Source organism: Poecilia reticulata, chromosome 1, assembly GCF_904066995.2.
Source record: "Poecilia reticulata chromosome 1, P_reticulata-male-v2, whole genome shotgun sequence".
Lineage (NCBI taxonomy): Eukaryota > Metazoa > Chordata > Actinopteri > Cyprinodontiformes > Poeciliidae > Poecilia > Poecilia reticulata.
Window position 1 is genome coordinate 6,832,013 of NC_088830.1, and position 25,754 is coordinate 6,857,766.

Sequence of the window (25,754 nt, forward strand, 5' to 3'; positions counted from 1 at the left end):
AACCGCGTTTTCGATAATGTTTCATCATTTTTACGGGATGACAGTCAGTGGCCGTGTCTGTGTCCTCTCGCTATTCTCCGGCTGGCCGTAACAGAAAGCGCTGGGATTCGTTGTTTTCATGCGGGAAGAAGAGGCTCCGGGGCACCGGGAAAGCTTCGCTCATCTCCACCGGGTTCTCCTCCAGCCGCGAGCGGCTGCATGACCGGTGATGCTCGGCCTCTCTGCCTGGATGCTCCCCTCTATCCACGGTGTACCGTCGCTGCCGCTGCCCCGATCCCCTAACAGCAGGTTTCCGCTGTTGCCGGAGAAAGGTCTAGGGACCACATATGGAAACTGGGGATCGTAATTTCAGAAAAAAGAACAACTAAACAGGCTGTTGTTAGATTTTTTTGTTCCTCCAAACTGTATTTTTCTTCTCTTTCATTTATCTATCCTTTTTCTTTTTTTCTTCCTTTTTTTTTAGAGAGAGGGGCATCTCTTCCTTGTTTTTATGCTCCATCATCTCTTAAGGAATGGGTTCCACGGCAGTCATATTACTTGCTGATATTTTGCATTATTTTTCGTTTTACCCTTGATGTTTGATTAATGCTTGATTCTGCTACTTTGAATTTCTTTTAAGACATCTAGTGTTAATTTCCTCATATGTCCCTGGCCCTGCCTGTCTGTCTTGCCTGCCTTCCATCGTCCCTCTTTCCCCATAATGTGTTATGTTACAGCTCGGTTATCCAAATCATGCTCGAGATAAATCTATACAGTTTGCTTATCCTTTTGATCACATCAAATTAGTCTTGTGTCATTCTCCATTTGTGATCGCTGCTTCTGTTTCTTTCGGGGTTTGGGGGGTTATTTTGAAGGAAACCAGGCCGCCAACTGTGTTTGTCTTAACCACACTCCACCGCCACTCCCCCCTTAATCCCTTTTCGGTATCAATTAATTCAAACTGAAACTGTGTGCGTCTGGGTGCTCATGCATGTACAGGTGTGTGCATGAAAGTTTGGGTCTGTAAAAAAGTCGGCGTACGCTGCTTGAGATCGTCTTCTCGTGCCACATATGTTGTTCCATTACCACACCATTAAAGCTGTGAGGACTGTAATGTATCTCATGCCTTCAGTTAGCTCAGAAAGCCAAAATTAGGTCTGAAGCAGCCTAAGTCCTCCATCCCCCTCATTATCTTGGCCTTTTTCAGAGTTTGACATTTAGAGGCCTTCAAACTCAACAAAGTAGGCCCCGATCCCAGACCAGGTCTCTTGTGGAATCTGCTGAAACTCGTGTTTTTAGGTCAGCCTTTTTTTATTTCCGGAGTAGGGCAATTTACTGCCATCAGAAGTTCAGAATTTAGAGAACTTTACCTCTTAAGGCTGTTGCCGTCATTGCCAAAGGGTGTTTGACCCCCTTTTTGTTGGGTCAAACAGAAGGAAACCCACCCGAAACCTTAACCGTCTTCCGAATTTTTTATTTTGTTTTTCGTCTTTGTGCCGGCCCCCCCCCCAAAAAACCAACCATACGATTTCCCCCGAGCTCCCCTAACTCCCCCGCCCCCCCAGCCGTCCCCCGCTACCGTCGTCCGCCCGACGCAGCCCAATCCCCGCTTTCCGAGCTGGCGTGGCGACGCAAACTCACAAATATTTACTTCCTGTACATCAAAAGGAAAGGGGGCCCCCCTTTCGTGGAATGTGGCAACATGGGTGTGTTTGACCGCGGAGTTCAGATGCTGCTGACCACAGTGGGGGCCTTTGCCGCCTTCAGCCTCATGACCATCGCTGTGGGGACGGACTACTGGCTGTACTCACGCGGCGTCTGCAAGATCAAGAGCACCAACGAGAACGAGACGAGCAAGAAGAACGAGGAGGTTATGACGCATTCGGGCCTGTGGAGGACGTGCTGCCTAGAAGGTGAGCCAAAGACTTAAAGGTAGCCGTGTATGTGCACACGTAAATAGATATAACATCTATAGGCACACATGCACAGACCCACCAACAATGCCGCCGTGAGCAGATCAATCCTTTCATGCCCACACTCATTTTCACATGGTCCTGCATTTGCACCTACATGCCTACACAGAAAATCACAAGCCCACACTCTTCTGTATGTACTCTGCAATAATTTTCTTCATAAGGAAAAAAGCATATCTATCTATCTATCTATCTATCTATCTATCTATCTATCTATCTATCTATCTATCTATCTATCTATCTATCTATCTATCTATCTATCTATCTATCTATCTAACATCAGGTGTACAGTTCACTCACATCTCCTTTATAAACCCATAAGTGGTAAAAATTTCACGTCCTCTGCAGAAGTCATGGACAATATAATGTTTTAGCTGATAAATGGACTCTTGATTCAGGTCTTAGAGGGGATGTTTGGTAACCTTGTTTTTTTTGGCATAGTGGAATTGGTTGCCTTGCAGCATCAGCTGCAGATTTGCCCTTCACAGGGGAGTTGTTTGCCTAACTGACTATTACATTGAAGGGACGGTGTACTGAATTTGATTCGGGCAACAGAGTGATGATATAAAGATCATAAAGTAATGACAGGAAAGGATAAAGGCTGGATAGGGGAGCAACAGTCAGAACAACAGTTGCCTTGCACCAAGAAGGTGCTGGGTTTGGATATGAGTCCAACTCAACTTTTTAGAAGAAGATTTATCACTGTTTTATGTCCGACGTCACCGGAGCTGAAGAAAAGCGAAATTCTGGCATTTTATAAATGTTGGGGCTTACAAAGTTTTGATTGACTGCTGTTTCCAATAGTCAGCCTATTAAAGGTTAGCACCAGTCCTTTGGGTCAGGTTTAGTCAGTGGACACACATGAACCTGCTGCTATGGACGATCTAGCACCAGTCCCTAGCACTGGAGTCATTTCAGTGGAAAAAGCCCTCACCCTAATTTCAGCAATCTGGAGATAAATCAGCTGTGAACCAGCAGTTATCTGGTTATGACAGTTTAAAGGGTTACTGAAGACCCAGTTATATATATTTCTTTTCCAAAAACATCTGACCTTCTGTAAGGGTACATTCACACCAGCCCTGTTTAGTCCGCCTTAATCGACCCCTAGTTAGGAAGCAGACTATAGCGCAGGGCATTCTGGGTAAATACAACCAAAACAAATTTGCGAGTATAGTGCTAGTGGCTGAAATGGCTCATCATCTTTGGCTAAAGAAAAGAGAAATCCTAAAACCGCTAGAATCTGAGGCTACTCCATTTTTGTTGGCATTTCATGAATAAGGAAGTTGCGCTTATATCTTCTTCTAAGGTTTTTCTGTTGTTTTCTTCAGTGGTTTTTGGTGCAGCGCCACCACAGGCGAGGTGTGTGAACAGGTTCTTCAGATGGTTTGGATTGCTTGACACAGTGCAGCGTGGAAGAGAACCGCACCAACTGAAAATGTAACAAATGTTGCAATTTTGGTCCCCAATCGAACCGAGTCTACCGGACTATCAGGTGTGAAAACACAGTAAGGTTCAGAACTCAGATAAAGGCAGGGTACACCTGCTACCATTCTGCACACCTGAGACAGACATAAATGAGACAGACTGTGGCATAAGTTTGGCTGATTGTTCATCCATATGTTCAGTTAAGTTAAGAAAAAAAAGAGAGCTCAAAGCATATGTGTCTTGCAGTGTGAGTTTGTTTGTGATTATACAATAGGGAAACTGTGAAATGTCTCCTTAAGTGTGAAACAGATTTGACACAATACATCGACACACTCAAACACACACACATGCACACGCATGCAGACACACGCACACACACACATACACACGCACACACACACACACACACGCACACACACGCGCACACACACACACACCTACACACACAGACCGGTCCTCTTCTATCTATCATCAGACTGAATCAGAACATACCGGGCCCCACATTCACCTGATTCACAAGACAAAACCATGGACTGATGACATAGATTTGCGGCATTTGTGGGATTTCTCCCATGATTCATTTGGTCCTCTGTGTCTGTGGGAGATTTCCACAGGAATAGCTTTTTACTTTGTTTTGACTGAGGGTTTAAAATAGAGAGAAACCACCTTACGTGTGGCATATGTCATTGCTCATCTAGTGACATTTTCGGAGCTTTAATTGTAAATACTCAAAAACCTGCTTGGTTATTAAAATACAAACCTGTTTGTCTTTTCAAAGTCAGTCAGAACTTTTGAATAAGAAAACATTTAAATCTATACTTTTCCCAGTTAAGGCTTTACCTTATGATACTTTATAGAAGATGAGAATTCCTGCATTTAAGTAATACTACTCTAATGTATGGAACGTATTGATATAAAGAGCGAGTTACAGAAAGTGGAAAGCTTGAGTTTTTGCCTTTACATTGAACTATGTTTGAATTGTATTCAATATGTTGCTCATGCATGTCTTAATATGGAGGGGTAAAGAGAAAACTAATATTTAGATTATGTTTATATTTGATAACTAATGTAATTGATAAACTATTCAAAAATGAAAAAAAAAAGTTCTATGATTTGTAAAGTAGTTGCGTCATTTGCTCTTAAGTGAACTGGACAAATAACGTTTTTCAGAAGTTTACTTGAAATAGTGAATTTGTAGTTGCGACATTCTTCATTATTTAGGTATATATATCTAAATAATGTGTTTTTTGAACGATGTCTATTGCTTTAATAAGTCATAACATCAAAGACTACATGTTGATTTCAACAATAAGACTGAGATATGAGTCTTATTGTTGTGGATATGTCAAAAAAAAAAACAACAACAACACAATTTCGCAATTGTGGTGTATCCATTAAATAAGAAACACAATTTCTTGTGTCACATGTGAAGAAGTTTGTTCATGTGATAAGTCATTAAAAGACAAGCCTTCATCCTCCTACCACTTCCTGTCGTATTCATCAGGTTGTTGATCCCGTAATGCAAAAAAAGTTTTCCCATTGCAGTTTTGCTGTCTACACTAATTTCAAGACAGCTGAAAAACCATCTTATCCTAGATCCAAAACATTTCAATCGAAAAACGTGAGTTTTTTCTGAATTGGCTTGTTTCCTTGAAGCAAATGTATTTTTGTAATTCCAATTTGGTCATTATAAACGCTGCTATTGTTACTTACTAAACGACTTTTCTTACTAAATAAACACGAAATAATGTTCATTTATGTTATTTTTTATTTGAATTCAATTTAATTACACTGATTTCCCAGATTGTTAGGTCACATTGCTACATAGTGACAATAAACTGTGTAAGTAGAGACTCAAACTGTCTAAATGTTTTTAGGAATAGGACCAACAGATTTTACTCGAGTCATAAGATACCATGTTTATGTCCTCAAAAATATTCAGTATGAAATCGTGAAATATGCGAAACCACATCAAAAGCATCAACACGTTTGTTCAAGAGAATAGTCGCAGCAAGTGAAGCTCTTATTTTCTTTGCAAAGTGGCTTTACTTTGCACACTCTCGGCACACTCAGTGTCCTTGGCACCAGAGATTCAACACGATTAAGAGCAGAGATTTTGAAAGATATCCAGCTCGAACGCCTTGCATTGCCGTCGGAGCTACAGTTGCCATACAAACTGTGCGCCGAGGAGCTAGAGGGAGAAGGGGACAATTGGGAGGTGCTAAGAAAGACAGGAAAAGAAAAAGGAAAAAAAGAAAAAGAGAAAAAGAGAGAGAGAAAAACTAAGCAGCTCTGGTTTGCTGTCACACGCCCTCAGGCATCTTATGCTATCTTTAACACGCAGGCCCACGTTCTATCTAACCTATCTCACTGCAGCTTTTAACGTAATACATCACAGCGTCGCTGCAATTTCCGCTTAATGCCGGGGACACGATGTACACAATGTGCAGATACTGGTGAGAAGCTGTTTAAGTTTTGGCTCCCGTCGTTACCTGTTAGCGCTGGAAAACTGGAAATACCTCCATTGACACTGAAATCTTGTTTTGCTTTTTTAATGTGAAATTACATTGTTTTTATGCTTCAGCTTGAATACAGATGTAAAAATAAAGTTCTGTCATAATATTAAAACGATCCCCCCCTTCACCCATTGCAGCTCTGACATTAGTTTTTTGTTCCAGCCAACACGTCCAGTAATTTTCCTGTCCTTACTGCCAAGTCTCATTATCCAAAGCCGCGGCTAGTGATATTCTAGGATTGTCCAATAACTAATTGCAGGGAATCAGATTACAAAAATAATCCTTTGGTTTAAAAAAAAAAAAAAAAAAAGAAAGAAAGAAAAAAGATGCAGACTGTCAGTTTATCTAAAGCTCCAGTAAGAGTTTCAGAGGCTGGGGAACAAAAACGATCTGTAATCTGGTGACTGAAGTAATCCTGTTTAGAGAAAAATAAATCCACGCGATCTCCTCCTTATCAAGAATCTGTCAGGAAGCTGTAGTAGGTGGCAACACAAATTATAATAATTGGAAATAATACAGTACATCAAACAAAAAGTTATGATTTTAATCCACTTTAATCCATTTTGGACAATTCCTGTTTTCCTTCCCTTAGAACTTTTTGTAGCTTTTTCTTTTAACTTTAAAGTGTTACTTTATGTACCCTCCTCTATCAAAAGTTTGAATCAAAAATTTAAGTTACTGAGGTGTGTAGTCACTTTGCTGCTGTTGTTTTTCGAGCTGTTGTGTATGTAGTCTACATTTCCAGCTGTTTATATGACTTGTACGCGCATTTATTGTATATTTGGGCAGCTGCTGCTTTGCACCCTTGAGTTCATGACCACTTTCCTCCAGAGATAATAAAATATTCTATTCTATTTTATAATCAGTGAGGTGATGAGTTGACAGGGCTGACTGAGTGAGGACACGGTCAGTTTACAGAGCAGCTGGAAGCTAGGTAGCATACCTGTTAGCATGTACGCTTTGAGCAGTCCAGGTTGAGGGGGAAAAAGTATACCACTGATTGTTTTCTGTTAATGTTCAAGACTTAAATTCCAGAAGGAAATTTCTTTCCACTGGACACACAGTACGTACGTCTTCACATAAAGGATTGTTGCGGTTCTTGTTTTTAACTAGCTCCATAGCAACAAGCCTGAATCCAGGTGGACATGCTAGCAGGCTAGCTGCTCATGTCCTTCACTGCGTGTGAGAAATCTTCAAGCATGATGTGAAACATTGGCATTGGATGGAGTTAAGACTCAGTTGCGATAAACGACACCAGCACCGTTTGGCTAGTTCAGATGTTGGTTACCATGGAGACTGAACGCAGGCCGGTGGGCAGACATTGCTGGTTGATTGTTCAACTGATCTATGGACAGAAAAAAAAAATTTTTTAGTTTTGGTTCATTTAAGGAATTGAAAAATATTTTTTCAGTAACTTATCTGGGAAAATTGTCCATTTTCAATGACTGACTGATTACCTTCACTGAATTTCCGTTGGTAAAGAAAAAACTACTCAGGGTGGAAAATTATCATTTTTAAAACTTTTTGCTGGGAGGTGTTATTATTTTTTTGTCATGCCGCGATATTGTCTTAATATCAAACATTATGAAACATCCAAAACCTTTGTCTGATGATTAGTTATTGCCACAGGTTATATTGCACAATATGTGGAATTTTATATAATTGTGACGATTGCAAAAAATCTCCTTTAATTGATATATTTTCTGTTTATTCCACAGAATTAATAAAAAAAAAACCAGATCATTTAGCTTGTGCTGATACTGCGCACAGAGCATGACATTAACTTCATAACAGCTCATTTGTTGAAGAACAAATGTGAAATGTAAATGAACCTGGTAAAATGCAGCATTTTGTAAAAATAACAAGACGGGTATCTCCAATTACAAAATTTGACTAAGTTTCAGGACGAGCAAAAGTCCAAACTCTAAAAATAAACAACACACTATTTATGGCGTTTTTACAAAAGAAAAGCCGGGTGAGGACATAAAAAGCCGTCGTTCCTCCTTCACAGGGAGGCGTGCGGCAGCATCAAGCGGCGCTCTGTGGGCGGCCTGCTGGTGATACTGTAATAGAAGTGACTGACAAGCCAAGACAGCTGTCAAACTCAGTCGTCAATATGCCCCAGCCACACAGTTTCTTCACATGTTTCTCAATAAACAAACAACTGACTTTTAGATTATTTTTAACTTTTCAGCTTTGCCACAGCAGTACAGATGGCAAATTCAAAGAAAACCAACTTGAAGACAGAAGGAGACCGACGTCCTCTTTTAACTCAAGACTTTATCATTTAGTGACTGTCATGAGAAATGATTATGAGAAAACGTACATTTTTATTTATGAACTACTTCTCAGTTCACATTGGGAAAAAAAAGAATGTAGATCCAACTTTTTAAAAAAAAAGTAATTTGTTACATGTAGACAAATTAAGTTTGTCAAATTTACTTTATGACAAACATGACAACTTAATAATCCTAATACATTTACTTGGATAAACTTAGTTTACTTTAACTGATTTTTTTTTAAAGTTGGAGGACCTGTTTTCTTATTCAGTGTACAAAACATTAAAAATTAGGTTTTACAGGTCATGCAACACCTCACACATTAAATATTTGTTGGTTTTATTAAGTTTAGTTGCTGAACAGAAAAAAGTTTCTCTTCATCCCTGACATTTTTTTTGTTTTACTTTCTTTCTTTAACACATTTTTACCAGCTTGTCAAAACATACCTGTCATTGTTCTAGTTATGACAAATCGAACTTGGAAAAAAAAATCTTGCTTTAGACCTAAAACCTCAGAGAAAACAACAGATCACTGAAACACAACATAGACATGAATGAATGTTTTCCTTCATGCACACTTTCTAATAATCTGTCAGACCGCCTCCTGTTTTTGATCGTGGCTCATATCTGCCCTAAGAAAATGAAAAACATTTACGCTTCCTGTACATTTATTTCCATAAAAATTCCAGCTCTGACCTGACAGACCTCATGTCGGACTGATCCCGCGTTAGAACAAGCTACGCGGGTCGGCTCCACTTGGATTCGTCCAGCTCGCCTGTCATGCTGGACGAATGGCTCCATGTTGGTGGTCCAGCTATCGAGGCTGCCTCCAGAGTCTCAGTCTGTCATGGGTTTCAGTGATGGATCTTGCCCCGGGACGGTCTCTCATCCAAAGGCACAGACCGGATCGGCCCCGGGGAACCGGGCCTTGACAGGTGGAACTCAGCAGGCTCTAAATGCTGCCATTAATCTCCATGACGGCAGCTTTGAGAGCGAAGTGAGGTGTGTTTGACAGGATATATGTTTCTGGGAAAAGAGCCGGCGTACCGGAGAGAACTGAAGAAGCAGCAGCTTCCAACAGAGGGGTTTTATTATCTCTGTATAGAATCCTGAATCGTAACTCCAAAGACTAACTTTTATTATCCAGCATAGATGGAAGCTCATGCATGTCAGTCATTGGGTCAGGTTTTTGCAATGTTAATAATCAATTTGGAAACAATTGACATAATTTGAAAACAGACTAAGCTAAGATGTAGAGTCTAGTCCAGTTTAGAGTAAATTTCTACAGCCTTAGTGCCACTTCTACATCAATGCCACTGCCAACAACCCCAGACGTGTAAATGGTAACTTAAATCCATCCAATAAGACACCATGCAGATGCTCAGTCTGCTCTGATGAAGATTCACTGACCTCACCATGTCGAACGATCAAAACCGAAAGTGAAACTGACAGCACGACCTACTTTTTGATACATTTTGCCTATAATTACATGACCATCAACATTTCATTTTCAGATGGTCAGTTGAATCTTAACTAGCAGTGACCTCACTGCTGAAGAACGTACCAAGACTGATTTCCACACCCGTGATCAAGACGTGTGTTCACCATTTAAACCGAGCGCTCATGAAAAGCAATGCAAATATTTGAAGGATGTGAAACGGATTTGATGTTCCAAAGAATCTGCTTCGTTTAATCACATCTAGCCTTGACTATGAAATCTCTCAATGTGGCAACCTGGCAATACAGGAAGATGGTTTGACAGCAACTGAAGTTTTCAGGCTTCGCCTTTCATTTTTTGCCTCATAAATTCAAATAAAAGTAACATAAGGACAGTTTTTGATGCTAACAGGACATAATTACACAGATATTGATGATCTATTCAATAACAGGTATTATTATCATGCAGTGTGACCAGTTTAGACCTTTTCTTTCAAATAAAGGTTTAAAATATGCCATGAACTTTTAAGCAATAATTTTTGTGATCATTTCAAGTATTTACCCTGAACTTTTAATGTTTTGGCTGGTTTTTTGTTGTTGTTTTTTTACTAAACACCACCAACCTTTTTACCCGGACCTCCTGCTTACCAAATTACTCCAGTTGCTCCCAGTTTCTGTTTGTAGCATTTGTCCTCTTTCACGGCGGTGGCGGCCACATGACACGGTGTAACTATGGCGATGCAGCAGTCTGTTGGCAGCACAAGGCCGCCTGTCAAACGGACATCACAGTCTCTCAATCAAAGGGATTGTTTACGAGTGTGCACACACACACACACACACACGCACACACACACACACACACACACACACACCACCTGGGACTGACAAACATCGCTGTGCTCCATGGGAGGGGATGTCAGTCTGACACACACACGCGCATACACACACACAGGACATGTTTACATGCTGCATTAAAACATGCGGAAGAGACATAGAAACATGTCCGACAAAGTAAGCTAACAAAAAAAATCAGTTTGTTTTTTTTGTTTTCATCTTTCCGTATTTTATTTATTTTTTTAAATATCCCAGATTATGACAATTTCTTTGTTTTTACATTTCTAGCATAATCACTCCATTAAAAAAAAGAACAATTTTGAATTAATTCTTTATGAAACTAATTTATTTCGTGGAACTGTAATCTAATAGCCCACATTTACAAGTGACATTATTGCGTAAAATCAAAATTTTTGAGCTGTGCTTCATATTATGATGTTATTCTTTTATCAAAAACACACCTGGAGTTTTGCTGTAATGCATGTTTGAGAAGTCCTTGAATTTCCATGGCAACCTTTCAGACGTACAAACCACCTGGGTGGACCTAGCCCCGCCTACAAGCTACAGTTTCCAAGCTTCAGCTTTACAGAGCTCCCCTCACCAGCGACTCCCCCACTCTGCTCCTTCAGACTAGCCAGCAGTAATTAGCAAACACCTGGTGAAACTGAGCATCTGCTGAGCGCGTTATAGGAGCTTCTTCTCAGTGAAACACTGGTAAAAATGTTGTTAAAGTTTAATAGAGGAGCCATGTTGTGATGACTTTATGAAGGCGGAGTTTCAGGAAGAGCAGCCATTTTTAAAGAGACAGAGACCCAACTTCAAGGCATTAAATTATGAAGTCCAATTTGTCATATTTGACATGCATAGTATTTTTATGACAATTAAAAGTAACTTTGTTACTTGATTGTGCTATAAAATGTGCCTGACAAATACATAATGCTGCCCCTTTAAAGTGGCAACAAATGTGAGTGTTTTGTTAAATTGAACACATATTGCTATTACAGTTACTGGTGTTTTGGCTAGCTTTAGCTTGCATCTCAGGAAGCTAATTTGTGTAGCAAATCTCATTTTTAAAATGTTTTCTGAACTAAAAGCGTTCTGTGTTAACCCTTTAGAATGACATAAAAAGCTGCACAAGCGCATCTGCTCTGTTGTGTGTTTGCTCTGCCGCAGATGCTGAGGTGTTTAGCTAACAGGGTTATGCAACAGGACAGAGCCGTTAGCAGTGTGAACAGAAGCAACAGTGTGCTAGTAGAGCGCTGCGGTTGGTATAAAGTGCATCCCAGCACACACACCCAGGAGAATGTCCACAGTGAGATCCTGAGTGAGATGCTGCATTTCTGATGTTCAAGAGTGAAAAACTTTGATGCAAACTTTGTTTTTGTTGTTTGTAATCTGCATTTTAAGGGTTAGCCCCGCTGAATGGCTCTACTTTATTCAGTGTGGAAAAGACAAAAATAATAACTGACACCGCCTTGGAAAACGCACCACTTGGTGGTCGTTTTTTTATTAGCAGTTTTTGGTTGAAGAGTTAGCTGTTGAGTAAATAGGAAGTCACAAATAGGCCATGAGAGAAACTGGAGCAGCAGCAGCTCCCTGTCAGGGGTTTGAGGCCACAAGATGATTATATTAATGTTTGAAGTAAGAGAACTCATCTTAATTATGAAGGCGTTATATTGTTCTGCTGTTTTCTTTTTTTATTCTATGGATGAAATGTTAGCAGGACTTGTTCCTCAGGCTGTTTTTACATTCATATACAAAGTAGAAATTAGTTTTACATCCTAAAGCCTGCTGGGTTAAAAACATCTTGATTTAGGTTTCATTACCAACCCATTCCTGGGTCAAATATGGGTCAATCCAAACCCGGTTGGAGACTAACGTCTGACATCAAGGCTCTCAAAACGTGGATTGAAAAAGATAATTCATAACTTGGATTGATAAGCAATTGATAATAAATAATCCTAGTTTTTTTTTTTGTTAATTCTTTAATATACAGTGGAGTATTAGGATCAGGCTAAAAAGAGTTGTAATAATATGAGGATGAAGTCGTTAAGATATAAAAGACGTACAAGAATTAGGTCAAAATATGAGAATAAAGTAAAAATAATATGTGGGAGGAAAACATAATATGAGAATAAAGTCAGAATATTACTAGAATAAAGTACTAATAATATCTGAAAAGAGTCCTTATAATACGAGAATTAAGTCTGAACATTAAGAGGGTAAAGTCGTACGACAGTAAGTCAAAATATGAGAGTAAATAATGTTAAAGGTAAAGTTGAAATAATAGGTGGAAAAAGTTGTAACAAACATAAACTCAAAACAATAGATGAAAAAGTTGTAATAATATGAGAACGAAGTCATAACTAAAATAAAGTTGAAATGACACATGCGAAGAGTCCTACTAATATGAGAATGAAGTTGTAATATTACGAAAATTAATTTACAATAATTTGAGAATGAAGTCATACAACAACACTCTAAAAAGTGTATTTGGGCTGTAGTGTAGTTGTAATATTAGGAGAAAAACATCATAGTAATACGAGAAAAAAATAATAAGAGGAAAAAAGTCGTATAATATGAGAACAAACATTATGACTTTCTTCTGGTAGAATTGCATCTTTATTCTGATAATATTATGACCATTAATACTCTGTCTTACTAATAAGACTTTGACTAACAAACAGCTGAATTTGTTAACTAATTTCATTCTCAAGATTAGGTTGATGCAGCTAATTGACCTAATCTTTCAGTTTCAAATTTGGATCCAAAAGTTAAAAAAAGTCAAAAAAACCGACAACAAAAAAAAAATCAAGTGTGCCTTTATTTTGAAATCCCTCTGACCTGACACTGGCATCTTCTGCAGCTGGTAAACACACAGAATTGAATTTGTTGCCAACGTCAAGTCAAAGTTCATTTTTATTCTACATTAAAACTAAAAGGGTCTGACAATCACTGGCAAATCATTTGAAACACTATTCCTAAAAATTGTCAATAATAATAATAATAATAATAATAATATCAATTACGGTTCTCTCTCCTTCTCAGGACACTTTTTGTTTTTTACGATTGTACAATTTAGAGCTTTAGCATCACAGTCGATTGTCCGAATTGACACCTGAAATATGAAATGTAATCAAACATTGCATCTGAGTCGACTCAGCTCAGACTAATATGGTGTTACCATGCTTCTGAGACTTTAAAGAGCAAATCTTGTTTTTGAGATGAAGCCAGTTCAGACAGGTGTGATGGGATCAGAGCTCTTGGCTCTTATCAGAAGGTGTGCAGCTGCATTTTTTACAGCTTTATCAACACCATCATGCAGAGATTTACAATAATCCAAGCGAAATATAAAAAAAAACACAATAGCTACTTTTTTCCCCCAAAGTCTCTTGAGGAGCTTTAGGCTGATCTGTCAAATTTAAAGCCATTGTTGCAGGTAACACCGAAGTTTCTCACAAATTGTCAGGGAGCGGTGTTTACCGGTGAGTGAAGACGCAGGCAGGACCCAGGATGTAGCGGTAAATGATGAATTTAATGATAAGGACTTCTCAAAAGGAACAACAGGGAGACAGCACGAGGAAACTGATAGCACGGAGAAGGTGACATCAACCAACAAGGAATAGACATTCAGTAGACAAACTATGACAAGCGATAGACAAGGACCCGACGAAGAATACAGACAACAGGGGAGACTAAATACACACGGGGCAATCACGGGAACGAGACACACCTGGGAGACAATCAACGGGGAAAGACGCAGAGACAGGACCAACAGGGAACAGAATCACACAGAAACTAGAAAATAAACACATAGAACCACGGATCATGACAGTACCCCCTCCTCAAGGGGCGACTACCAGGCGCCCAACAAAAAGAGTCCAAAAAACAAAAAACAACCCAACAGGGTGGGCGGAGGGGCGACGGCAGGAGGGCCAGAGTCCAGAAACAAAAACCAGATCCCAACAGGGTGGGCGGAGGGGCGACGGTAGGAGGGCCAGAGTCCAGAAAAACAAAAAACAAATCCAAAACGAAATAAGCACCGCAAAACCCTCCGGGGGCCGACCACGGCACAGGAGGCAGACCTCTCGTGGGAGGTCCGGCGGGCGGCGACGCAGGAGGCGGAGCTTGAGCGCGGGGCGGCGACGCAGGAGGCGGAGCTTGAGCCGCGGTGGGCGGCGACGCAGGAGGCGGAGCTTGAGCCGCGGTGGGCGGCGACGCAGGAGGCGGAGCTTGAGCCGCGGTGGGCGGCGACGCAGGAGGCGGAGCTTGAGCCGCGGTGGGCGGCGACGCAGGAGGCGGAGCTTGAGCCGCGGTGGGCGGCGACGCTGGAGGCGGAGCTTGAGCCGCGGTGGGCGGCGACGCAGGAGGCGGAGCTTGAGCCGCGGTGGGCGGCGACGCAGGAGGCGGAGCTTGAGCCGCGGTGGGCGGCGACGCAGGAGGCGGAGCTTGAGCCGCGGTGGGCGGCGACGCAGGAGGCGGAGCTTGAGCCGCGGTGGGCGGCGACGCAGGAGGCGGAGCTTGAGCCGCGGTGGGCGGCGACGCTGGAGGCGGAGCTTGAGCCGCGGTGGGCGGCGACGCTGGAGGCGGAGCTTGAGCCGCGGTGGGCGGCGACGCTGGAGGCGGAGCTTGTGCCGCGGTGGGCCGGTCGGAGCGCCGGCTGCTGCAGGCGCTGGAGACTGGGGTCCGGGCGGAGCAGAGACCGTGGGCTCGGGCGGAGCAGAGGCCGTGGGCTCGGGCGGAGCAGAGGCCGGGGAACCGGCAGGACGGCCGGGCGGAGCAGAGGCCGGGAAACCGGCAGGACGGCCGGGCGGAGCAGAGGCCGGGAAACCGGCAGGACGGCCGGGCGGAGCAGAGGCCGGGAAACCGGCAGGACGGCCGGGCGGAGCAGAGGCCGGGAAACCGGCAGGACGGCCGGGCGGAGTCTCGGGCGGAGCCGAGGCTGTGGAACCGGCAGGACGGCCGGCTGGATTCTCGGGAGGTTCACCGGGGAGCTGCTCACCGGCAGCGGACTCGGAGAGCTCAGGCGGAGCGCCGGCTGCTCCGGGCGCTGGGAGCTCTGGCGGAGCGCCATCTGCTGCGGGCGCTGGGAGCTCTGGCGGAGCGCCGGCTGCTGCGGGCGCTGGGAGCTCTGGAGCTGGGAGCTCTGGCGGAGCGCCGGCTGCTGCGGGCGCTGGGAGCTCTGGAGCTGGGAGCTCTGGCGGAGCGCCGGCTGCTGCGGGCGCTGGGAGCTCGGGAAGGACACTAGGGAACTCGGGAAGGACGCTAGGAAGCTCTGGGAGGACGCTAGGGGACTCGGGAAGGGCGCTAGGGGACTCGGGAAGGACGCTAGGGGACTCGGGAAGGGCGCTAGGGGACTCGAGAAGGACGCTAGGGGACTCTGGAGGGACACTAGGGGACTCTGGAGGGACACTAGGGGACTCTGGAGGGACACTAGGGGACTCTGGAGGGACACTAGGGGACTCTGGAGGGACACTAGGGGACTCTGGAGGGACACTAGGGGACTCTGGAGGGACACTAGGGGACTCTGGAGGGACACTAGGGGACTCTGGAGGGACACTAGGGGACTCTGGAGGGACACTAGGGGACTCTGGAGGGACACTAGGGGACTCTGGAGGGACACTAGGGGACTCTGGAGGGACACTAGGGGACTCTGGAGGGACACTAGGGGACTCTGGAGGGACACTAGGGGACTCTGGAGGGAACTGTACACCGGCAGCGGACTCCGGCGGCTGCTCACCGGCAGCGGGCACGGGAAACTCCGGTGGTCGAGGGCGGTGACGACGTCGATGCTCCGGGACCGGGACCTCCGGTGGCCCAGAGCGATGGTGACGCCAGTGCCCAGTGACCGGGACCTCCGGCGGCTCAGAGCGCTGGTGATTCCAGCGCCCAGGGGCCGGGACCTCCAGCGGTTTTGGGCGCTCGTGGCGACGTGGTCCCACACCTGGGGGGCAGTACGCCAAACGTGCTCCCCACCAGGGACTCAGCTTGTCGTCGCGTCGGTGACTTGGGTGCCTAGGGACCGGGACCTCCGGCGGCTCAGAGCGCTGGTGATTCCAGCGCCCAGGGGCCGGGACCTCCAGCGGTTTTGGGCGCTCGTGGCGACGTGGTCCCACACCTGGGGGCAGTATGCCATAGCTTCCTCACCGTTCGTTTGGTCGGGTCCTTCTGTCAGGGAGCGGTGTTTACCGGTGAGTGAAGACGCAGGCAGGACCCAGGATGTAGCGGTAAATGATGAATTTAATGATAAGGACTTCTCAAAAGGAACAACAGGGAGACAGCACGAGGAAACTGATAGCACGGAGAAGGTGACATCAACCAACAAGGAATAGACATTCAGTAGACAAACTATGACAAGCGATAGACAAGGACCCGACGAAGAATACAGACAACAGGGGAGACTAAATACACACGGGGCAATCACGGGAACGAGACACACCTGGGAGACAATCAACGGGGAAAGACGCAGAGACAGGACCAACAGGGAACAGAATCACACAGAAACTAGAAAATAAACACATAGAACCACGGATCATGACACAAATGAGTTTAATAATTTCATAAGCTTGTAACATAACCGCTATGTTTGTTTTTTTTCCTGGATAAATACATTAAAGAGTAAATGTATCATCTGGTTTGTATAACAGTTGCTGTTATTTCATTGTAAAATTATTCAGAATTTCCACTTTTAAAACGGATTTTTGAGCAGGTCATGCTGGTTTTTAGGTGTGGCTGATATTAGTGTTTAAAAAGGGGCGTGTGCGCCGGCGCGCAGCGGCGCAACCAGAGAGGAAGACGCTCACCGTCAGATCTGTGCAGCGGGAGACTTGACTGAATATTTAGAACAAGTAATACATCAAAGAAAAGAGACAGAACAGCAATCAAAGTTCGCCCCAGCGCCGCGGATCGTGCGCTTTAGAAGCTGGATTGGAGCAAGAGGACGCCGACGGTGCGAGCCAGACGCCACCTGGGGGAAAAGAAAGACATTCCCGGTGAGATCTGGATTTTACTTTTCTTTGTGGGGATTTTTGGTGGTACCACTCTTTTTTCTCATTTTTTTTGGGGGGGGGGGGGGGAGGGTTTGGCGCTTTGTATTTTTCATTTTGGATTGGGACTTTGGATTAAAATGGAGAAATTCTCCCAGGATATGGAACTCTTTTGTGGACAATATTAGCATTAAAAAAGAGCGGGAATATTTGGACATTTAACCATTTGGGTTTCTTTACTGACATGAACTGACTGATTTAAATCTAACCTAACCTTATTCTTGAGGGATTTTTGGTTGCTGATCTATTTATCATGATAACTATTATTATTTCCTAGCTTGTGGTTTTTGTAATAAATCATTGTTGCTAAAAGTAAAAAAAAATGTCATATTGTTGGCTATTTATTTTCTTGTCAAATTAACTGGTGTAGCATATTTTACCTGATGCCTGTGACGTATCCCCCTTGAGTGTATTGTGAGTTCGGCTTTAAATAGAAGCTGAATTTTACAGAACAGAATCCGAATTTTGGACTGATGACAGTGTGTCGATGCAGCGGAAGAGAGATCAGACTGTTTAAATTTAATTTTGGTTCATGTTCACGTCAAGGACATTTCTGGAAATCCCTGAACAGTTTTAGAAGGCTTGAAGAGAATTGTGACCGTTTGAACGTTTCTCCAACATTTAGATAAAACAAACCAGAGCAGAAACTCTGCGTTTGGGTTAAAGAAGCGTTTGGGTTAAAGAAGCAGCCGCAGTGGGTAAAAGTATATCAAATGAATAAGACGGGAATTGCATAATAGTGTGGGAGTTATATGCACAACATGTTGCCTGAAATCCTCCACTGTTCTCAGCTTTATTGGAAGGTTGTAAAAAAAAAAAAAAAAAAAAAAAAGGACAATTTGTGATTTATTTTTTTTTAGCACAAATGAACAACTTAGACATAACAGTGATACTAATCCGGTCTACAGAAACTGTTTCTCCAGTCTTTTGTGTTGTTTTCTATATTTTATCCCGTTACGGTTCATCCAGCTCCCCTTTCTTATCCCCTCTTTTTTTGTCTTGCACCTTTAGGGTGGGTATTTACCGTATTATCATTTATCGTAAAAAAAAAAAAAAAACACACATTTTGTAAGGATTTTAATTTATTGTTGCCTCTATCATTTCAATTAATGATCTTAAATAAAAAAACTAATATTCAAAATTTCATTTTTACCATTTCGTCCACTATTTTTCCACAAGAGCACCAATAAATTTCAGTAAATTCAAAAGTACATTTAAATAAATCTCACTTCTTTAAGTTGTCGCCCTGAAGACGCCTGCTTCAAATGGGGGAATGAATGGAAACAGTCACACAGTTGCCTAAAAAAAAGTTTTTAATCTCGGTTTTTATCACCATCACAATATTACCTCAAAATATCGCAATAAAATGTTAAGTCCTACTTGCACCGATCCACTTTTTTTCACTTCTGATACCGAAACCGATGTCTGAGGTTTAGTATCGGCCGATACCGATACCGATCTGATACAGAAAAACAGCCGAGTTAATTTAAAATGTTTCCAGTTAAGGCTGCGTTTTTTTAAACGCAGCCTTAACTGTTCTGAATTATAAATTTATTTGATAACTCACATACACATAAACAGCTTCAGAAGCGTGGTCAAACATGTAAAAACAGCGCAACTTTAATTTGCTCAGTCAGTGTAATTATAAGTACAACAGCCAACGTGAAATAAATAATAAACTGAAACTGACAAAAAACTACATGTTGACTTCTCAAACGTAAAAAATAAACTGCAACCTTCTGTCAAAAGTTTCAGAAAGTGCAACTAGGAATTGTAAATATAATGTACAACAATAAAACATGACATCACTCGGAGCACAAAGAGTTAGATTGAAGACATCTAGAATTTTTTCAATATTGGGATCGATACAAATATTGGTTGCTTATTTAAAACCCATAAAGCAAAATGGAATAAACTACTAACCCACCGTTTTATATAAAAAAGGACAAAATTCTCATGCAAATTGCCTGTGAACTCTCCTGTAGTGACCATAGCTACAACCAGAACTGTGAAGGCTTTAAAATATTCCACCTTGTTGTTGCTCTTCTTCTCCTCCTGCCTCCATATGAACAAATCGTATCCGAAGCGTCTCAGGTTGCTGCTGGAGTCCTCTGGATTGGCGACCTGCCCAAACCCGCACGCCGCAGTGCAAGCCTCGTGACGCTCCACGGATCGTGACAGCTCCGCTTCGTCTTTTACTTTGAGTTCCCCACGTTCCCCGTGCGTGAGGCGCTCTGTGTGATGAGACGCGTGCCGGTGCGGTGGAGTTCTGCCGGAGCGCCGCTGCTCAGAATCAATGAAGGACTCACTGCTGTGCACAAACGACACAGTTTGGAGCTCACCGCAGCAGCTGGTTTTTTGTTTTATAATAAAAACCCATGACATTTAGCCAAGGAGCCTAATATTAATTGCACCTGTTTGTATTGTTTCGGTTTATCCCACAGCTTTAGCTTGTTAAAACTAGCTAATCAATACTGGGTAGGTTCATTTGCGCTTATAGACGAGTGAAGAAGTTGGGGTAGAGGTAGAGGACAGGAAAATGGTGTTTTTTACTTCCATGTTTACGCCTCTATGATTCACCCCAAGTGTGGTATGATTCAGTCTTAGATTTAGCAGAAGTAAACAAATAAAATGTTAAGAATGCCTCAGTTAATTTCTAAAAAATTATCCATCCATCCAGTTTCCCCATTATCTGAGATCAGGTTGCCGGGGTAACACAACCCAGACATCCATCTCTCTTGTAGGGGTGGACAATTATCATATTGATCAGTTACTGTGTGCAGTTTAGTGAGTTATTGTGATAAGTTTCTTATTGTAAGACATCTGCTTTATTAATGTCACAGAGTGGTTTAATCATTTAGTGACTTATTAGACCCAAAACCTTGGTATCGGCCAAAATCAGAATCAGGATTAGCAGGTTAGGTTTTTAAAAGATTGGTGATCGGCCAGAAAACTGCAGTCGGTGCACCACTACTGAAATGTGCTTAAAGTTTCTCATTTGTTCTCGCAGATCTTCTGGCATTTAGGCAGATGTGGAAGGATGCAGGTGAAGCCAAAACGAGTCGCTGCTGATAAAAGCGCTATTGCTGCTGCTGGTTTATGCTACTGATGTTAGCTTAAGACACAACCATCATTCTTCTTTTTAATCCCGACGGTAAAATGTGACACAGAATGAGGCTGTGGATGAGTTCTGTAAAGTACAAATGTGTTGAACATGGACTCCGCACTCATCTGTAGTTCGCAGAATTGCAAAGCGACGTAATGTGTTAGTTCGTCGGCTCGGTGGAGTATAATAATGCATCATTTGGAGGTTGGAAGAAGCAGCACCAAGTGCTTGCCTGGGAATGGCCGTTTATGGCCCGACTGCTGCGATTTCCCCTAAAACAGCTGCTTGTGCCGTGTTTCACAGCGAGGCCCGGCGTCCTGCAGTAGTAACAGTATGTCATGCCCCTTGTATTCCGGTTTACCGGGCTGAGAGTTTCGCAGAGAGCAGTTGGCACCTCCACACAGCCTGTTTAACGCCTGGTGGGAGAGGTGCTGACAGGCTGACTGCTCTGTAATCCTGAAGATATGAGGAGCCGACGGGAACGACCGACGGACATCGCCCTGACTCTGTACATTTGCAGCCGTTACAAGGGGAGGGAACGTCTAATTTGGGAACGATTTCAATTCTGAAATATCTGTGGTGACTTAAAGAAAAAGAAAAGCGTGTCCTATATTTTGCATAGAGGCCTGTTTGCTGTAGGGCAGAAAAGGATCATCAGGCTCTCAATGCCGTGAATCAGTGATGGATCAGCTGAACTGCTTCAGTGTGAACGCTAGCGAAGCGGTTCTGAAGTTTGCTAGTCGTAGCATATGGCCGAACTGACAGAGTAACAATGCTGTCATCTGTAAGCCATATGACTCAGATCACTTGCATGTGTGTTTGCGTGTGTGCGGGTGTGTGTGTGTGTAAGATCGCAGTCTTCCTCGTCTGCACACAGAAGATTTGTTCATAGTTTAACCGACATGAATTAGGCAGCGAGTGATCTAAACAAAACCAACACTGCTTGAACCTCAGATTTATATCCATCCACACATTATAGACAGCTCACACACACACACACGCACACACACAAGAACTCGTTATCTAGAGGAGTGAAGTTGTGTCATTTGATTCCTACAAACCTGACCTGATTGTTGAAAAGACATTTTGTCAGCACAATGAAATCTGAACATGCTTCTTCTTCATGGACTTATCCTCCATTTACTTGAATGATTGCATAGAATAAAATCAACATGATTGGGCTACTGTAGCTGCGTCTTCATTACAAATATACACAAATCTTTATCTATGTTCTGCTAATGTTGAAACAACAAAATTTCACAATTGCGGTGTTCCTGTTAAAAACGAAATGAAATTAAAATCACACGTGAATAAGCTTGTTCACGCGCTAAGTCACTGCAACGACGGATGTAAACAGTTACATGAGACATATTCATAATTCGGCTGTGGCGCTAGCACTCATCACCCATCAGCCAATCAGAGGAGACGTCAGCGTCTGATTCAGATGTTGGAGCAAAAAGCGATTTTACACAGAAGAGAGATGGACTCAACATGACGGAGTGACACACAACTTCTTATGAACTGTTTGATGGCGTGAGAGCGCTGGTGGAGCCGGCTGCACATTATTTGAAAAAAAACAAACAAAAATCATCATCCTCCAACCACTTCCTGTTGTCTACATTATCGTTTCCATCTATAATGACATCCGGCTGTTGATCATGTGACTCGTGTGGCAGGTTTGGGAAGTACATATAAACCATCTCATAGCACAAAAACTTTCTATTGATGAGTGTTTTTTTTTTTTTTTAATTGGTGCGTTTCCATGAAGCAAATTTATTTTCATAATTTCAATTTATGCAATTTTACGATTGATGGAAATGCAGCATATATTGTCCATAGAGAACATAGAGCCAGATAGGAGTGATTACAATACATACATACATAAATATATGTTTAAAAGTAAAATGATCACCTAACAAACATTCAGTTCCTCTGATAAGGAATAATTCAGATGAATTACATCAGGCGTATATCCACTGACAGAAACAAGAACAAGAATATTTAGGCCACCAAGTGTTACATCCAGCTGTGTTTTAAAGTTCATAATCACACATAATGCTGACCAAGTTCACGTTTCACTTGTCTTCAAATGGTCTTAATATTTCTTGAACTAGCATTATGGTAAAAAGTCAGAAATCTGTTCTATGAAATCCACTGGCACAAAACCACAACTAAAGTAGTCTTGTGGGATAATTGAATTTTTACTTTCACAGTTTTAATGTGACAGCAAATTAAAATGTGAGATTTTGTACTTTTAGCTTCGGCCATATTGAGACAGGATCACAGTTTTCAGGGCTGCGGAGCTCCAAGTGACTCTTTGTCTTGGTGACTCACTTGACATATTAAACGATGAAATGTTGGCCTGTTTTTGGTTTATTCTTTTGTTTTGTGCCCCCATGAAGAAGCACTGGCCCAAGTTGTAAAAGCACTGCTGCCGGTAGCTTCGTACAACGGTAACCAGGTGAGAGGAGGGGTACGTCTTCATACCCCACCTCAATCTGTCACAGGATGGAAAGCAAACATTTTAATAGAAAATATTCTCTTTTTTTTTACCTGAAACCAATGATGAACTGAATCACCACTTTCTTCAATTCTCCAAAATGAAACCCTCAGAGATATAGAGTCATATTCACTAAATTAGAACATGCATTCAGATTAAATGTACCTTTAAAAAATAAACTACAAGCAGGTATTAAACATATTATACGTTAAGCTCAAGTCTCTGTGTTAAAAACTGTTTTGTTATTGGTCTGATGTAATACTCTGTTCTATTAGCTGTGAATTGAAAAAAATCATAATTAGAAATAAAACACTTGAAAACAATTATCTGGCATAATTTAACAACATAATGTGTTTCTTAGTGAAGTGAGTCACTGAAATAAATTAACTTTTTAATATTGTAATAATTCACTAAATAATACTGAATGTGTGCTCTGAACTTCATTTAAGACTTCAAAGCAGACTGGAATAATTTCGTGTCTGTTCTGTACGAATGCTGAGTGCATCGTGTGTTCTGGGAGCGGACTGTCATTTGTTCATCACATCATTTCATAAAGAGCGTTGTCAGATTTGCTAATTTTCTTAATCACGGCTTTTAAAAACACTAGAACTGGGTGTGCTGGGAGCTCCACGAGTGACGTGTCGCATACAGAAATCAGGCAGTCGCATATTTGTTCATTAGGTGATTAAAGCTCTGCTGTAGCAACTTCATCTTGTTACACTTTGCAACACATTTACAGTACATAGAATGTTACTGATAATTGTGACTAATTTGCTTTGGAATTACAAAAATGATTGGCTGTAGTGTCAGGCGCAGCTTAGTGGAAGAGAGAGAAGTTATCTTTTTATTTGTGGTGGGCACTGCTAACTAAAACGTTAGCTACACTAATGCTAAAGCGCTAATCATCAACGTCAGTTCTGACAGTGCTAAAGTGATATAGCTAACAAAAGTGCTAAGGCGCTAAACCAGCATAGTATTAGTGGAAGTTGATGCTAAAGCACCCAATTGAAAAATGTCAAACCCTGTTGACATTTTCAAAACTAAGAAAAACGCTAAAGCGTTATACCAACATGGTGCTTAGTGAAAGCTAATGCTAAAGCGCTAAATTCAACCATGTTGATATTTTTAAAAGCAGCAAAAATGCTGAAGCACTAAGCAAGATATTAGCTCGGCTATTAGCGGAAGTGGGCCAACCACTGCATTCCTGCCTTCTTCATGTAAGGTCGTCAGTGCGGCTTGTTTTTATTTACTTATATTTTTTATTTTCAAAGTTCTCCAATTCTCCGATGTTCTAATTGCCGTCATCTTTCAGGTGATTGCTACATATTCATCTGTAGCTTTAAAAGTCAGACGCTTTCTTGACAGTAGTAGATTTTGCATTACTCTTAAATGTGTTAAAACTGCACCAGCAAAAAAAGATGTTTCACAAAAGAGTTTCTGCTTCTAATCTCCCCGTGGGAGGTTTTAGAGGAATGGGTGTCTAGTTTGCACACATTTCACATGCTGAAGTCATGCAGTCTGTTAGAGGTCCAGACTGACCGTGTCTTTACCCTCCATGTATCTTCTACTTCTACCTGGACTGCGCACCTGTCAAGGCTCCAAGTAAAAAAAAAAAAAAAGGAGCAGACAAAAGAAATTCAGCTCCACCTTGGACAGCGATAGCTCAGTGGCCGTCTCTAAGCGGACGGTTCTTTACGGCATCCTGTGTTGTTCTCAGCGAGGTCATTACGGAAGCTCCAGCTGAAATCCATCTGCCTCCCCAGCAGGGGTTAGACTGGAATCCTAATATTATTTAACTAAACATACATTTGCTTTGCGAAACGGTTCAGCTCTCAGCATGCTGAATTAATGGGTCTTAACCCCAGAACAGGGCAAATAGATTGGTGATTGCTGTAATTAGCAGTTGAGTGCTTTCCTTGCTTGATCCTTCAACCTTTCTGATTATCCAACTACACTCAGAGGGCTTATGTCTGTGCAGAAGGGGTGTAAAAAAACAACTTCTAATCCATTTAATAATTTGCAGCTTTATATTATTTATTATAGACAATCTTTTACCGTCATCCACTGTTTAACATGCTTTTTGATACTTTAGATGCACTTTGGCTAAACTAAAAATAATATTCAGTAGCTAAAATGATCATATCTCAAGATAAGTTTCTACATTTCCAAGCAAAAACAAAGTATGGCAGCAAAATTTCAGTGACATTTGTTTTTTTGTTTTTTTTGCATCTTAGCGGTCCTGCAGGACAGGAGACGGTACAGTAAGTACCAAAGTGAATCAGCCACCCAGACATTTAACTGCTCATTGATGAACTGCAGCTGCTAAATGACCCAGTAAAAAACTGGTTGTAATGGGCAAGTGGTGCCTTTGCGATTCTGGCTGAACGCAGCAATGGGATGTGATCTGCTCAGGAATCGCTGCTGTGCTTAACCTGTTTTAGTTTTTTGTTTGTTTTGTTTTCGACGGGCTGTAGTGAAATGTCAGTTCACCCCCTGGGGGACTAATAAAGGTATTTTATTCTATTCCATCTTAAAAGGGGCATGTCATTGTTTAAATATATAGAATCTGTTTCAAATTTAGTAAAAAAAAAAGAAAAAAAGTTTAGGTGAAGATTAATTTCCCCAGACAGGTTGACAGCAAAAACTAAATCGGCTAAAAA

The 25,754-nt window shown here is 42.2% G+C and overlaps 1 protein-coding gene across 1 annotated transcript in view; it reads left to right on the plus strand.

Annotated features, from left to right (window-relative positions):
• The first annotated feature begins 1,545 nt into the window (after positions 1 to 1,545).
• Positions 1,546 to 25,754, plus strand: part of cacng2b (calcium channel, voltage-dependent, gamma subunit 2b) — a 79,801-nt gene continuing 55,592 nt past the window's right edge. The window contains exon 1 of the mRNA XM_008433427.3: positions 1,546 to 1,892. Within this exon, the coding sequence (XP_008431649.1) occupies positions 1,682 to 1,892 (211 nt within the window). The 5' untranslated portion in view covers positions 1,546 to 1,681. The remainder of the gene's footprint in view (positions 1,893 to 25,754) is intronic.